Genomic DNA, 17043 nt, shown 5'->3' with positions numbered 1-17043 from the left:
TCAATCAATGAGGGACATATACCAGATTTCAGCAATGGGCAAATCCTGGTTACGGTTGTGACACAAAGTACACCTTCATCAGGTGGTTACAGCTATTTTGTCTTCTGAAAACATTAATAAATTTTTTTTGTGTTTAGCATTCACCTAAAGTTACAACATGGAACATTTGTTCACATTTAATGTTGTACTTATTACAAAAAAAATAGTTTGTTTCGGTTGTGACGCGATTGGTGACACATTTTTTTCTCTTGATGATCACTTCACATTTTGTACCCCTTAAAGAAAAATACCAAAATGAAAAAAATGTAAAATGTCACAACAGATATACAGTTAACTATTTAGAGTTGAATTCCTAATTTTTTTCTCTGTAGGTCCCTTAGGAAAAAAAAAATATTATAAATTTGTTATGGTTGTGACAGCGTGTTACGGTTGTGACATTGTACTGAAATAAATAAAAATTCAGCATTTATCCTAGAGTTTATGTAAACTCACAAATGAGACACTGTCTAGCAAGGGAAAAAACCCAATGAATTGGCATTATTTTAATTTTAATTATATCCAAAATTAATTACAATACTGCTATGATTACAATGTTATGGAAGCACTAAATTTAAAAACTTGTTATCTCTGAAATACAATTTCCCACAAACTTCTGTGGGGGTAGCATTTAATCTGTTCTATCACATCAGTGTCAAAATCATCATTAGCAGGAAAAACATAATAAGGCAACTTACCATTTTTTTCCTCAAATACTGAGTGCAAATTTTGCCATCTTGCATGTGATTTCAATACCCAAGATAATACAATGGTTTGGCAAATTCTACTAACTTGGATTTATATTCAACAACTACATATTTTTCAGTACACTCTTCAGTAGTCACAACTTCTTGATCAGCAGTCTTAATGTCTTCACATTGAACTTTTTCTTGTTTGTCCTGTTCAAATTCCTTAATGGTGATCTCATTTTACTAAATATATTGTTGCTTTCGATGTGTACATTGTGTGTATTGTGTTGTGTAAATTGTGTGTGTGTGTTCTTTATAGTGTAAACTGTCTTTTACACTGTGATTACAGTGTAAACAAGAGCAACAAAAATTTCGTGTCGCAACCATAACAGTATGTGTGTCACAACCGTAACTCTAATTTTAAATAGTTACAACTGGACAAAATAGTATTTTTGTTTATATTATGTGTGCACACATGGCCACTATTACTTTTGATTATATTACGCATGTTGCAAAACAATACTGAGTACAGAATCTGTTTTATTCTAATTGAAAAGTTAATTTTTGTTACAGTTGTGACATGCTAATTAGTTTTTCTAAAATGAATGTTATTTACCGTGAAAGTTGAGGCTTTGCAATTGCTTTGATAAAAACACACCACCTATGTCCCTATCAACTTAGAAGATCAAGTCTGCCATTTTGGATTGCATCACTTGCAGAAAAACATGTTGCAAGATCTGCATCTAATATGACAATTTAAAAATGTGAAACAAGCTTTCACAGATATGGCCATAGTATTGCCATTTCTTGATTTCATTATTTTTTTCTATATTATTGAAGTAGAGATTCCATGTTTAATTTGATACATGACATGTGCATATTGAAAATTATTTATATTTTTGTTTGGTATCACCACTTCTCAGGATTTGCCCCAATACAGAAATCATAGCCAAAACTTCAAACTACTGGGACTGCATCATCAAGGAAGCAATAGCCATTCATAAAGAAAAACATAATCTTAATCGCAACACGGGGCTCGAACTAGACCCAGCTTGGTTAGCGTTAGTTAACCAGAAGCGCGCACACAGCAGACATGCCACCGGATTGGTCCGCCATCTTCACCGGGATCCACCCCTCCATGAACGTATATACACTGGGGTGACGCTCTGAACTGCACATCAGCCATGAAGATGAGAGGGATGTTAGCTCTTGAAAGCTTGGAATATTTTCCACAACTCACCTGGTTGATAGCCCGAGAGAATCTATCCATGATTCAAATAGGTCAAATGATTACATTTTGATTATTAGCTACCACTTGATTTTGGTCTGTTAGCATGTATTTAGTTTTCTCTGTGCTAACTCCTAAGCATATTGGTTACTGGTCTTGAAGGTACATCATTTCATAGTAGGCAGAGTCCAGTTCTGAATTTTGCTGGATAAGGACAGACAATTTTTCAGATAAGACTATTCTTATGTTACATTGCTCCTGACCTCTGCTAGTAGGTCATCATCCAAATGGGTTAACAATTAAGTTAAACTGTTTAATTTTAGACCTTAAGTTGCAAGTTTTTAGAATTGAAACTATTCACCACAAAATTCAAGCAAACAGCATTAATTATTCGAGGCAAAATTTCAGTTTGTTTCATGTAGCATTTATAAGACTGGATGTCATAAAAAATGCCATGTAGCCTGAAAAAGCTCTGTTGTTGCCACCAATAGTTAATGCTCTTTGCATTCTAGGAGAAGAATTACTCATCTATTAATGCAAATTGTGAAAGAGAAACAAATTAAAGTTGACTTTGTTTTTAGGCTGAATGGGTCGTACGAGGCCCTGCAGGAGGGCTCTCTGTGTGATGCCCTGGTGGACTTCACGGGAGGAGTTTCTCAGACGCTCGACCTCATGGGGGGAGAGTATGCGAGTGATGAGGATGCACAGAGCAGAATATTCAGCATGCTTGTCCAGGACATCCAGAATCATGCTCTCATGTGTGCTTCCATTGTGGTGAGTTTTTCTTTCTTTCTCTGCTCAATTCTTTGTTGTCATTCATCTGGAAATCCTAGAAAAGTCAGGGAATTTACTTTTCACTAAGTAGCTGGAGTCCAGTTTGGGCATGTACCGTATTTACATGTATGTAATCCGCACTCTGTATTTTGATGGGGAAAAGCGACAAACAATTATATCTTGTATATATGTAATGTGCAGTACAATTAATGTTCAAGAAACGGCTTCCTTAGTTGTAGGTCGTGAAGCTGTTGCTATGCTCATCAAGAGCAAATGACATCATACCTATTCAGGTAGTCACCTGTTGCTATGTGGACCATGAGTCACCAACCCATGCCACCTCTTCCTCCAATGTGTTTAGTGTCCCAAAGCCTTTTACTTCTGTAACCATCTTGTTTATTCTGTAGTGAAAGAAAGTCAGATCAAAATTATGTTATGAATTTGCAGTGCTCAGAAGTTATTTTCTATTATTTTTCACCAACAAATACTGCTGAAACTGAGCTTGTGTGATGCGAGATGCCTGCTCGAATTCCACCAGAACGGCACCACTTTACTCAGTGTCGCAAAACATTCTGTTAAAAAGTAAAGTAAAAAAATTGTGGGAAATGACTCTTAAATTTCTGTGTTTTTTTAAAATTATGATTGCTCAAGAAATCAAACCTGGTAATTCATATTTGCACCTTTTGATATATACGTGTTATATGCAGTGACATAGTTAAAGCATGCATGGTTTCATTTTGGCTGTCCGAATTATTCTGTGCATAATGCACACCCCAGTTTTTGTGGGCAAAATTTTTATAAAAAAGTGTTCAATATACATGAGAAAATACACTACTTACTTTTTTGAGTTACTCAAGCTTTCGCCACATTGGAGTTAAGACAAGAATAGTCTAGGTTTAAATCATGGGAAGGCAAGTTGGGTTAAAGAGATTAAATATAGAAGGTAAAACACAATGCAGAGTTCCTTGTCACTGCCTCCTACTCTATCTCAGGCTGGAAAATGACTGTCTTATTCAATATGGCTGCCTGGCTGATCACTGCCTGCTACTCATTGAAATGATGGCATGTGGTGAATTTACTTCTCCTGGAACTATATAGGAATTGTAGCTTTCCTGGCGACGTGATTTGAACAAGTCTCGAGTTAGCAGCTAGGTTATGTCGATGTTGGCTTCCAACATTTCGAGCGCATAAATTACTCTCATTATCAGGGAACATCAACTTAACCTGGCTGGTAACCTGAGAACACTTGTTCGAATTCTCCTGGAACATCATGGAAATTGTTTCTGGAAAAATCAACATTTTTTGAAGTAATGCACTTTACATATGTAAAGATAGGAACAATATATTAAATAGAGATGATGGAAACTTAGATGAAATGTGGATTAGGATGTTCAAAAGGTGGGAAGTAAGCGAGAATAAAAAAATAGGTTTTCACTTCACACCAGTCGTAATCTGCTTGGTTCAGGAGAGTCGAGATTTCGAGTATGACATAAGCGGGAGGGGAGACTTATGGGCAGGGATTGGAATCTGGGCAACTTCCTGCATTCTGCAAGGAGACAAACCAAGCATCTCGCGGGTGAGCGTGGAATAGCATGTGTTTTTTAAAGTTTTAAAAGTTTTTACTTTTGACTTTTTACTCTTTTGGGGTTTTATTAAAAGAAATGGGCAAATTGTTAGGAAACCTCTTTTACCAAATAGCACCTATCACCTTACTCCTTGTTTTTACTTGAATTTGATGCAGTTATGAAGCGATTTCGCTAGCCTAGGAGCTACCTGAAGAAGGGAGCCATCGACTCCCGAAACGTAGTTTTATAAACTGTATATACTCTCGAATTGAAACTAAACTATTTTTGTATTTTTAAATATTTTTTAAATACTTAATAATGCACTAAAAGTAGGTTTGGGGCAAAGAAAACAAGCAAGAATTTGTTGTGAACAACTATATTTCACTTTGATATACTGAGTATTTCTGGTAGTTACAGTAGAAATTGTATATTAAATGCTCTAGCAAAAGGGGTCATGTTTTGAACTATTTTCACGTAAGAAATCTGTTACAGTAAGGACTGTTGGAATTTACCACTTTCTTGTTGTGAATTTGTGGTTGTTTGATAGATATTACTGAATTTTACTATAGTTACGCATCATTTTTGCTATGATTATATTTTTTTTATATATACAAATAATTCTTTGTTAGCAATTTGTTAATAGATAAAAGCTCACCCCTGATGCCCCTCTCCAAAAGTAAATTTCTGTTCAGTGTCCCTTCTCATTATTAGTTTTAACATTGAAGTGAATATTCTAGAGAACTTGGTTAAGCCAGATTCTAAGTATGTTGTTTATCTAAAATGTAGCGGCCTTCTTACACACATGTTAAAATACTTGAATTGCCCCATGATTTGTCTGGAAAATTGTGGTTCTTGGTCTGGAAAACATGGAGAAGTCAGGAAATTTTGTTTTTATGAAATTGTAGACACCCTGTTCATGTAAGGATGTTTTCTCACAGTGTGGAGACAGATGAGATGAGTTTGTGTCATAGGAACACACAATAATAATAATAATAAGTTGTCTTATTAGCCCTTAACGGCACATGCTCATGTAATTAACATATGTGGATGTGAAAGGGATATAGTATTAATTTTTTCACACAAATTGCTTGTAACACCACATGCTGCACAGAACATGTTAATTTTATCTGTCAGAAAGCAAGAACCCCAAGCACACCTTGTCAAAGGATAAAGTGGAGCTAAAAGGAGGTATGACAATTCCATCAGGAAGTCCGCAAAATGTTAGAATGTTAGAACTCGTAAAGTTCTATTTTTGTGTGTGCTGAGTTTTCTCCTTTATTCTCGTCTCTGACAGGTAAGACGAACATACCTAATTTCTTAGGGACCTTTTCATTTCTCCTAAATTTGAATACTGCTCTGATTTGCTCCATGGCATGACCCTTATTTCTAGCTAGATTGAACTCGTCTCTAAATGTCTTCCTAGCCATTGTTTGTCAGAGTTCTATCTGCAAATCTCCTTCCTGTGAGACTGTTCAATATCCACACCCCTGGCTAGTGTCAAATTCACTTCAGAGTGCTATCCTTCACTACCTGGAACAGTTCTTCACTTAGGCTAGCCACACACTGAATCAGACATGACGAGTCACGATGCAACACTATTGAGAGACAAAGCAAGACAAGTCTTGTGTTCTTCATACAAGAATGAGAGGAAAAAAGGTGTTGATTACTTTAAATTCCATTCATGCTAGTGTTTCTGGACAACATAGCTTTACAAATTGCTAACCAAAATGAAGTTGGGAAGGGATGCCCCCATAGGAGCCAATTATTCCTGGCAAAAAAGTTAATTTTCATTACTACACAGGATTCCCTGCCATTTTGGTACGTTATATGTAAATATAATTAATTTTGATATTTTGTTCATACAAAAACTAAATATGTTGCATAACAAAAAAAAATCATAAAACACATACTTGAAACCATGAAAGCCATTGTAGCTTTGAAAACACATTCTTTGTGTGAGGAAATGAGTAATCAATTGCGTAGCTTTGTAATTTTTCATTGTAATGTTAATTTATTTTCTCTCAAAAGAGAGTAGATTTTCTTGTAACTATATTTCCTGTTTACACATGAATCCAGAAATAGATGAACACCCTGCAGAAAAGGAAAAAGTTTAATTCGCGAACTGCAAACACATAGTTACTCAAGCAATAAATATCAAACTGGCCTGAAGATTGTTTTCCTGTACATTTTACGATAATTGGTGCACTACATTCTCTGTCCAAATGCAAGATAATTTCCAATATGTATTTTTTTCAGGTAATGCGATTGTGTCACTTCATTCCACAGTGCATCAATTTTGTCTTTATTATGGTAACCAGTCTAGAAATAATCGTACAATGTAGGCCTTGCTTGGACAAGAACGATTAGCTTCTCTGGACCAAACTTCATTTTTAACCTTGACTGCACCATCAAACCTACTTATAATATGTGCTCTCAAATGATAGTGATGAGTCACATGCAGGTGATGTACTGAGGAGAAAGGGTTCACACATGCGCAGAGCGTTTTGTCGCATTGTGCTCCTGAGATATCAAATTCCACCAACGTTCACGGTTTTGTCGCAAACAGTCTCAACGTGACTCAAGGTGAAAAAAGTCAAATGTTTTGTCCGGTGTGTGGCAGCCCATAAGGTCCCTATGTTAAACATTCCCTGAGTCAGTTTGCAACAAAAATGACTTGTCGCGTCATGTCTGAGCCTTACCCAAAATCAAGGTTATGCCCTACACAGATTACACATGCAACATAAGTGTGTGTCAAAGGGCATGTCCATGTTACTCTTGTAACTATCGCAGATAGGTTAATACAGTGGAACCCTGACTTTTACATTCCTTGGTTTTACATTTTTCCCACATTATACATTCAATCTTGATGGTCCCAACATAGCAAAATGTTATGACATTTTCCTCGAATTTACATTTTTTTTTGCATTTTAAGTTTTTTGAGCTTGGTCCCCTGAAAAACTTAAAATCGAGGTTCTACTGTATATATAGTATATTTATAGTGTACAAGTAGTGAGTTTCATAATGTAATTGTCTGTGATGGTCATAAGAGTAAAGTGGATGTGCTCCAAACCAAATACGTCAACATACAAGGGCTGTTAAAAAAAGAAACCGAACTTTTACAAAATTGAGAACATGGTAATATTCACCAGCTATTTGTACCAGTCTCCTTCAAAGTACTCCCCTCCACTGTGTACATACCACTCCCAGTGTTTCTTCCAGTCCTGGATGCCTGCTGGAACTACAGTTTTTGAATGGCCTGTAGGTCCCGTAGTGAATTCTTCTTTATCTCTTCTATTGTCTGGAATCTCTGACCTTTGAGGGTTGATTTCAACTGTAGGAAGAGGAAGAAGTATGCTGGTGCCAAATCAGGGGAGTAGGCTGGTTGTAGGATAACAGGTGTCTGGTGCTTTGCCAAAAACTCCCGGACAGCAAGTGAGGAATGAGTACCGCATTTACTCGTGTATAATGCACACTTTTTTCCCAAATTTTTGCACCCATAATCTTTGGTGCATATTATGCACGGAATATTTTTTCATGTTTACAGAACCCTATCATGTTATATATCGTTGTAAAGCTTGAAATCTGTAGTTTCTGAATATGGCAACAGTATTCCATTCAAGATGGCGACACTAATGTGAATGCAGTTGAAATAAATTTATCACAAAATGAAGGAACGTTCTAATTTTTGTGGTACTTTGGATGAAAGAAAGGAGAAAGAGAATAATAATAAAAATGTATTACTGGCCAAATAATGACATATATGAATTGTGTAAATGCTTTAATGAAAGTGTGGGGCGTTACCCCCACACCCCCTATACGCCTTCATGGCGTGGTGCTATGCACAGGGGAACACTTTACTTTACTTTTTTTTGCTTTAATGAAAGAAATCTTGTTCTGCTAACTGCTAGTTTGACGGTCCTGAATGGGCCTCTTATAAATGTTATGTTAGTCGTGGGAAAAGCATATATTTTGAAGTTTTTTTTTTTTATAAAAAGTAGAGAGAAAGAGCAAAACCACACACAAAAGTTTAAATGCCATTTTCCACGATTTTTCACTTTGTAATATAATGTTCTACAACACAAGAAAAGCAGTGCCGTTCTGGCAGACTTCGAGCATGCACCTTCCATCACCACATGGGATGTGTATCAGCGGTATTTGTTGGGTGAGAAATAACAGAAAATAACTTCTTGAGTACTTCAGATCCATAACGTAATTTTGATCTCCCTTTCTACTATTACCGAATGAATAAGGTGGTTAAAGAATGAAAGCTTTGAGATGCTACACAGTGGAGGGAGAGGGGGGAGGTGGCTTGGCTTGGTGATTTACTGTTTACACTCTTGGTCCACATAGCGACAGGTGACTCAATGAATAGGTATGATGTTACTAGCTCTTTATTGGCATAGCAACAGCTTTACGACCTACAACTAAGAAAGCCGTTTCTTGAACCTGGATTATACTGCGCGTTATACAAGAGAGAAATTTTTTTGTCAGTTTTCCCCATCAAAAACCAAGGTGCGCATTATACACGCGTAAATACGGTATGTGCATTATCGTGATGAACCATCCATGACTTGTGGACACTCAAAACACCTGCACTGAAAAAGATCTACTGCATTACTGTGGTTAGCATCTGCTTTGAAACTGGGCCAAGTTAATAACTAATGACACTGCTAGGCACCACCACTGTTGGTTCTCTTCAAGAAATGTACATACAAACTTTACAAAAGGAGTTAAGTTTCCTTTTGGACAGGCCTGTATTTGTAAATAAAGGTTGTTTTAGGAGGATGTGCAAGTCTATTTTCCATGGTCTTTCACTCTATTTTCTCCCTTAGTGCATTCCAATGTAAAATGACCAAGTGAGTGTATTTGGAATTTTTTCATAAAAGAAATTAAAAGGTGTAAGTTTAAAACTTTCCCAATGTCAATTTTGATATTCAAATTCTTACCTGTAATCTGTAACAATGCAGATCAGGCAAGTGTTTTTAGTATCATGGTTCCAATGTAAATAAACTAAAAATTGGGAGATTAAAGTTTGAATTATCTACATTTAGGTGGAAGATATTAGGGTTTATACTCTGAAAATAACGTTCTTAATTAAATAGAATGCACATGTTCTTTATTTTGATATATGTTGTGTGTATTTCTTAGAATTTTTAATCTGAATGAAAAGACATTGTCTAAGTTAGTACAATCTTATTTATTATTATTTTATTTATTTATTTAGGCTACTGCCCCAGAGGATGTTGGAGTAAGATCTGAAGTAGGGCTTATCAAAGGAAGAGCTTATGGCATCACGGCTGTGAAGAAAGTGAGTGTTGGTGATCATGGGCTGAAAAATCTCTTCAGGTGAGCAACTGAATGTCACTGTGTTTGACCTAATATCTTATTAGTGATATTTAACCATTTGCATTCATGCTGTCTTTATTGATTTTGCAAGGTAAGCCAATCATGATTGTGCCACCATATGATAGTTTTTTTAAAAAAAAAATCAACAGATGTGATTACATGTGAAAAAGAGTAGTTTGTGTTCCTTGAATAAATAACTCTTTGGGTACCATTTTCTAATGTAGACCTGTTGAATTTTTGTTAACAAACTAACAAAATTTTCAAACATTGCAGAGCACAAATTGGTAATAACAAGATGATTATACATGCATGAAGAATAGATTTGCCATTACTTGCCTGTCATATATGTGTGTCAAGACATCTTATAGAAGATGTCTTCTATCTATCTTCTAGAACAAGGAAAAGTCACAGTTGCCAGGTCATGGTAAATCTTTACATGCATCATCATCCTTCGCAGTTTCCTGCCTCTGGCTCGGTCGGCATAGAAGTCAAGCCTCTCAGTTTTCTTCTGGTCTTCCACTATTCCTCTCTTTCCACGGTGTTCCAATCTTGTTATCTTCTAACACTCTTTCCACTATCTGCTCTTTCCACTGACAACTTGGTCTCCCCCTTGGCCTTATTCCCACTCCTTGTGCATTATAAGCTCTTACTGGTAGTCTTTCTGCATCCATCATATTCATGTGTCCAAACCATCTCTTCTGTGCCTGATCTATTCTGTCCTGCAGCGTGGCCACCCCCACTGCCTGTCTGATCTCCTCATTCCTTATTCTATCCCTTCTAGTCTTCCCCAATATACTCCTTAAAAATTTCATCCCCACTGCCTGCTTCTTTCTATTGTCTCTCTCTCTGTCATTGTCAAAGTCTCTGCTCCATACATAATTATTGGTACATAGTATGTATTATATATTACCTTCTTGCATTTCATAGGTACATCCCTTTTCATATTAATCTTCGAATGCTTTGATAGAGTCCACCTCCCATTTCTCCTCTTCTGTTTACCTCCTCATCTATTCTTCCACTCCCCTGAACTCTTCAGAGTCCATCTTTATTCTTGATACATTTCTGGCTCTGTTTCTTGTTGTTATTAGCACCTCAATCTTTTCTGTGTTGAATTTCATTCCTGCTCTTTTGATTTCCTCATTCCAAATATCAAGCTGTCTCTGTACTACTTCTTCACTGTTTCCCCATATTACTAGGTCATCAGCGAACAACAGGGCTTTCATCTCTTCCTCTCTTATCTTCTTCCCCACTTCTTTGTTAATTACAGCCATTGTAATTATGAAGCAGTGGAGAAAGCACTTCTCTGTTTTAGTCCATTACTTATACTGAAAAGTTACTAAAACAAATACCTTCTACCACCCCCCCTCAAAATGATATCTTACAAACATCTAAGATCATTTCGCACAATTTCTTTTTAATCAGCATTATGAATAATACTCTTACAATGTTTCTCATGCAGATTACAACTTAGTGATTTGGTAAATAAGTCTGCTGGATTATTTTCACTTGATATAAATTGCACTTCAACTCCTTCCATTACTTTCTCTCTTACGAAATGATGTTTTATTCCAATGTGCTTGGTTCTTGACTTATCCACAAAGTTCTTAGTATGTGCAATGGCTGCTTGACTGTCACTTTTGATCATTGTTTCTTCCACATCTGCATCTTCTAATTTAAGTGAATTCAGCATTTGCTTCATCCAAGTAATTTCACGTGCACAAGATGCTAATACAGTCAACTCTCGATTCAACGACCTTTCACAGTTCCCCGGGAAAAGGGTCGTTATTTCGAAGGGGTCGTTATTGGAATTTGCACCAATTTTCAGCTTAAAGGGAGCTCAAACTGACACAAAGATGCCTAGGAGATGGTAACACCATTTATCCTGGTAGTTATACAACCTGTTATGCACAGGATGCATGTTATGAGAAGGAAAATAGAACATGAAAAAGTTTTCACAAAAGAGAATTTAAAATAATGTTACTTTGTTTCAATTGTTCACAGTCGTTGCTTTCCCAGGAAATTCTTACCCTTTGCACTGAGACCAATGGAAAGGAAAACAATCTCTCGCTTATTGCAAGTGAAACTCAAAGAATCTTGACACCAGCCAGACTGGTGCCAGCAAAACTCGGGAGATAATCGGGCAGAATGAATGTTGGATTTTATATGGGTCTACTGGAGCATTGTTTGTTACAAGATTAACTGGTAAGATTAGATCTCTCGGGAGAAACAACACAACCTCTCTAGGTACCAGACAAAAAAAAAATAAAGGCAGGGCTGTAATTTTCGTTCTGGTTCGGATGTGTAAAATACATCGTAAAAAAAAGTCACTTTTGTTTGCTTCAACCAACTTCATTCACCCTTCCCCCTTCCCCATTCAAGGGAGCAGTCCAAACTCCTTCCTTGACTTGCATTGTAATCCAGCGTGAAAAAGGAAACTCGCAACTTGCGTTCTGTTTTCACCCAATGCGTATTCTAGGACACGTCATTAAACAGCGTGGCAGTCGATAATCATTCGGGTTTGGAATTGAATTTAACTTTAAACTGTATATTTAGTCCCGATTAGCCCATCAGCATAAAATGAACTGAAAACCAGCTTTATGAAACTACGCATTTTCACATATCAAAATGGTAGATCGTTATTTACTCTCACGTTAATCGATGATCTAATGTTGTATTTAGGAGTATTCTCGATGTCAAACACCCACCCCTCCAAACCTTTTCCCCTTGAATAATGTCTTTTTAATCAGTCTCAGCGACCATTCCTATATTGAACACTCTTTTTTTTTTTTTCCTCCACATGAATGGTTCTGAAGAAAAGTGGATGCAAATTAAATTTACAGATTTGCTTATCAGAAGGCGCAGAACATGAAGTTATTTTAACTCTTGTTTTCCTTTCTGGAGATCGAATTTCGTTATCCTCAAATCAAAACAGCTTTGCGAGATTCAAAACAATAACTTTTTCCTTCGCGCTGGATGAGTCATCGCTGTTATCGGCAAGCAAGAGCTTTGCAGACGCTAGACAAAACACTGGCGCCAGCTGCATCGTAAAAACAAGAAGACCGGCTGGAAGTTCGAGCAACAGGTGGGGGAAGAGAAAAGTCCCAGCATTTTAAAGATAACGCAACTGTCGAAGATGGAACTTTTAACAGCAGTGTAAAGAAGAAAGAAATGACCCTTGCTCAGTGGCGGAGCGTGAGCTTTCCAACAGTGTAAGCCTAGCATGATGAAGGCTATTTCCCGTTGTGCTTATTTTGGGGCTGGCATATTGACCCCCCCCCCCTTTTCCATTTTTTTCAGTTCCCTAGAATTGTTCAGAAAAGCCTAATTTTTGCACTAAATTTAACCTTACACTCCTTAAAAACAAAGTGACACTACACCAGATTAAAAGTTCTGGCAACATCCATGAGCGTGGTGTTTTCATTGCTAGGCTGCGTTCTTCTACATTGAGAGGAATGGTTGGTTGATTTGGTGTTTTAAGTCAACTTTATGCACATTAAGGCTAATCGGGATTGGACCTACAGTTTAAAGTGGGATCCGAACCACTATATGCCTCCACCAGGTATCGAATACATTGAGAGGAGAACTAATAATTACGTCAGTCTTATTCCTATCACTATGAGTAACCTAACAATAAAAAAAATGCAAAGTTAGATAAAATATAGAACGAAAATAGTTCGATTCAGAACCTCTTATCTAAATGAATTTTAAAATAAACATACCTCTTACATGCTACTGTTCCATTACAACTTGTAGTTCAAAACCAGGCGGCGATTTTTTTCGGCAAAGATGTCAATCACAGCATCATGGAAGGTAGGGCTCTTCTTTAAATCCTTCAAGAGAGTTCTCTCTATTGCCATCAGCGATAGCTTAGTAAGTCTCTCCTGGGTCTGTGTGCTGCGCAGGTAGGTGTGTATCCTCTTCAAGGCAGAGAATGTTCTTTCAACAGATGCACTAGTTGCAGGTATGGTTAAAATTAAGGCAGAAAGCTTTGTTGTTTCCGGAAGAGCATTGCACAGGTTTGTTGAAATTAAATATTTATGGAGGTCTAACACTGAAGGTTTCAAAAACTCCTGCGACGAATAAATAGCAGTAAGTTCGGTTTTCAAAATTAGAGGATCAAAATATTGTCCATATGATTTCAATAATGATTCGTAAGCATTTATTGGAAATTTCAGAGAATAATTTTGAAAATTATCAAAATCTAGCAAGGAGAGCAATTCTAGTTTCTGGATATCGGAGAATCTGTTGGCTAATTGGACTTTCATTGTGTCAATAATTTCATAGTAAAGTCTTCGATAAGAAGCTTACCTCTCATTACTGATGAGAACAATTCTCTGTCTTTTGCTTGGCACCTTTAAGTGTTCTTCTCCCAACCTGGCACTGTCGCTTTCGGACCACACTTTTTCAAAGTCTTCCCTCTTAGTACTCAAGAAACTTTGATATTCTTGTACTTTTCGAGTACAGTAGCCGATGTCATTCACTCTGGTTTGCAAAATTTCGAAAAGTATTTTAGCTGGTGGAAGAATGGCCGAAAATACAATTAACATAAAATTGAAATCAAAATCATGGAGAGTAGCAAAATATCCACGAGAAGAGAGACGCGTTTCTCCATCCCACTGCTCTTGGTTCTGTATCACTGATTCAAAGAAATTAATTAGATCTGTTTTCAACTGGGAAACAACTTCAACCAATCTCTCTGCGTAGAGCCATCGAGTAGGAGCAACTGATGGCAGACGTCTGCTTACCATTTTGTCCAGCGCTGCTTTCCTCTTTGAAGATTTAGAAAAGAATGCTGCAAAAGCCGACAAAGTTTCAAAAAATACTTTACATTCTTTGATGCCCTCCACAGATTGTTTGAGAACTAAGTTTAGCTTGTGAGCATAGCATTGGACAAACAGTGCTGTCTTATACCTGTCTCTTATCAACTTTTGCAAACCATTGTGTTCTCCAGCCATGACAGCTGCTGCATCATAGGTTTGAGCAACTAATTTCTCGCCACACTGGAAGTCATTTATTACACCAAAAACATGGTCTGCCAGGGCAGCAGCCATGCGATCCCCACTGACATCCTTAAAACCTATGAACTGCTCCTCTACGTTACCATTTGAAGTTACATAACGTAGCACCGATGAAAGTTGAGATTTCTGAGAGGCGTCTACTGTTTCATCTTCGATGACAGACACAAATAATGCTTCTTTCACTTCACTTTTTATTTTGTTCATCATCAAAGTTGCAATTGCGTCAATCAACTCATTTTGGATATCGTGAGAAGTGCCAGCAAAAACTGTAGATGATTCCAAATGATGACGTAGTTTTTCATCATAGCTTGCCCTATAATGAAGCATTTCTACGTAATTACCTCTATTGTTTGAATCTGAACCCTCCAAATGACCTCTGAAAGGGAGCTCTTGTTCCGCCAAAAAACAAGCAGTGTCGATTAAACAACCAACGATGTATCTATTTGCTTTGACTTTTTCGTTGTGTTTCTCTCGGTTTAATTTGAAGGCAAGGTTTAAACAATCTTCAATTCGCGTAGTTCCAAATTTCAACAACGCAATCTTTGAATTTCCGTGTGCTACGGAGATCTCATGTCTTTTCTTTAATAAATGATAATTATTAGAGTCGCCGACACCTTTTGTTGTCCAAGCAGTTTTTTCTGTTGAAAAGAGAAGGCAGGGCCAACAGAAAAGTGCTGAATACTTTTTACAACCACATAACCAAGTATCAGCTTCGTATCATGAGTCTCAAAACCGGCGAACTTTATTTTTTGTTTCCGTTACCATGCCTGCTAGAGAAGGAGTGGACCTACCTACATCCACAAGTTTCTTCTTTGCAGCAAAATTCTTGCTGGAAAACGGCATCTTCAACAAGTTCTCCACCACACAATCACACTCGTTTTCTTCCATAATGCTCTTCGTATCACACCACAGTACAGGGACAACTGCACCACACCGCCCACTTTTCAATAGATGGAATTCGCAAAAAAAAAAAAAAATACCACGAGAAGTTAATGATGCACACAACAAGAAAGGGGAAACAAACCAAACCCAAAAGCAGCCACTGCCCAAAGCAGTGATATTCCGGAGTCAGTGAAATATCCCTTTTGGAAATAAATAAATTCCCTCTCTGGCCTTAAAATTGCCTATAATTCGTAAAGAGAGGAAGAAAAAATAAATTCAAAAATAAAATATAAAATAAATGCTCACTAATTGTAGAAGTTTATCCAGAAATTTCTATCAAAGGAGATGTAAGTGATTTCTAAGGGGAGTGTAAAAGAGAGACAGACCATAAATAAGCTTTCCGTGCATTTTCGGAGAGTGTTTAAATTACGGACTATGTAATTAATGAATGATATTTCGTTCACATTTGATATGATAATTTGTAAAACTGGTTCAATCTTAAGTTTTCATCAAACATTTAACTTAAAAAAACAACTTTTTGCACTATTTAGCTCAATTACTACAAGCAGAGTTCAAATTAAAAACAGAAATCTTAATATTTCCTATGTATATACTAATCCTACAAGCATAAACAAGCGTTAAGCACATTAATGTATATATTATTATATTTTATCATTTTTTGCTCATTTTAGGTGTTTCTTTTTCCCATTCCTGTTAATTTCTTTGCTTTAAAATTCCCTTTTCCTGTAAAAAAAAAACCTCCTTGAAACACAACCGTCTCAAATTTCCTTTGCAACCACCTCTTCATACATAGTTGCCAGATGCTGCAGTTACGATAGAGACTTGGAAAGTCGTCTGCTACTCTTTGACTGAGTGCACTGCATACAGTTCTTGAAGTGAGGAGGGGAGGTGGTGCGGTGGTTGCTAGCTTTCTGATCTTTCCTTAAGGGGGATGTGCTTATTGGTCTTTGTCAAGTGTGGTCTTGAACAATGTGAGTTGCTAACATGCCAGCAATATCAAGATCGCCTTACTACAGAATGCACATCTGGCCAGTTTCCACTGTTTCCTGGCTAAAACCCGACAACGCTGTGGCTCCCTCCTCTTGCGGGGCAATCACTGTCTCGCTGGACCGTATTCACGGTTAGCCAGTGATGCCACCCAAGCATAATGGTGCTAAATCTCGCACAAGTTTAAGAAGTCATTGGACAGTTGGAGATATAATAAAACAAGAGGGCCACTGTTCGTGGGGGTTGAATTTTCTCAATCTTTTCACGTTAACGTCGAACCCATCCCGATGGTTGAACCATTCTCATTTATATTATACGGAAGAAACTCCATATTTTACTTAACTATAGTATGTAGCTAATTAATAATGCAATTTTAAAACTCTAAAATAGATGCATAAATTGAACTTGAAACTAGTCTTAGGAAAATAATAAATTATTGTTTTCTTTATAAATTAATATTAATAATATATAGAGCCTAGAACAATATAGTAGCATGT

At 36.9% G+C, this 17043-nt stretch overlaps 1 protein-coding gene across 3 annotated transcripts in view; it reads left to right on the top strand.

The window, feature by feature from the left end:
* Window positions 1-17043, top strand: part of LOC145984927 (calpain-5-like) — a 176079-nt gene that overhangs the window by 87551 nt on the left and 71485 nt on the right. For all 3 annotated transcript variants that reach the window (XM_083118332.1, XM_083118334.1, XM_083118333.1), the window contains exons 5-6: window positions 2535-2727; window positions 9517-9638. In XM_083118332.1, the coding sequence (XP_082974458.1) occupies window positions 2535-2727; window positions 9517-9638 (315 nt within the window). The remainder of the gene's footprint in view (window positions 1-2534; window positions 2728-9516; window positions 9639-17043) is intronic.

Source organism: Lepisma saccharinum, chromosome 3 (genome assembly GCF_977018435.1).
Source record: "Lepisma saccharinum chromosome 3, izLepSacc3.1, whole genome shotgun sequence".
Lineage (NCBI taxonomy): Eukaryota > Metazoa > Arthropoda > Insecta > Zygentoma > Lepismatidae > Lepisma > Lepisma saccharinum.
This window is presented reverse-complemented; position numbering and strand designations above follow the sequence as displayed.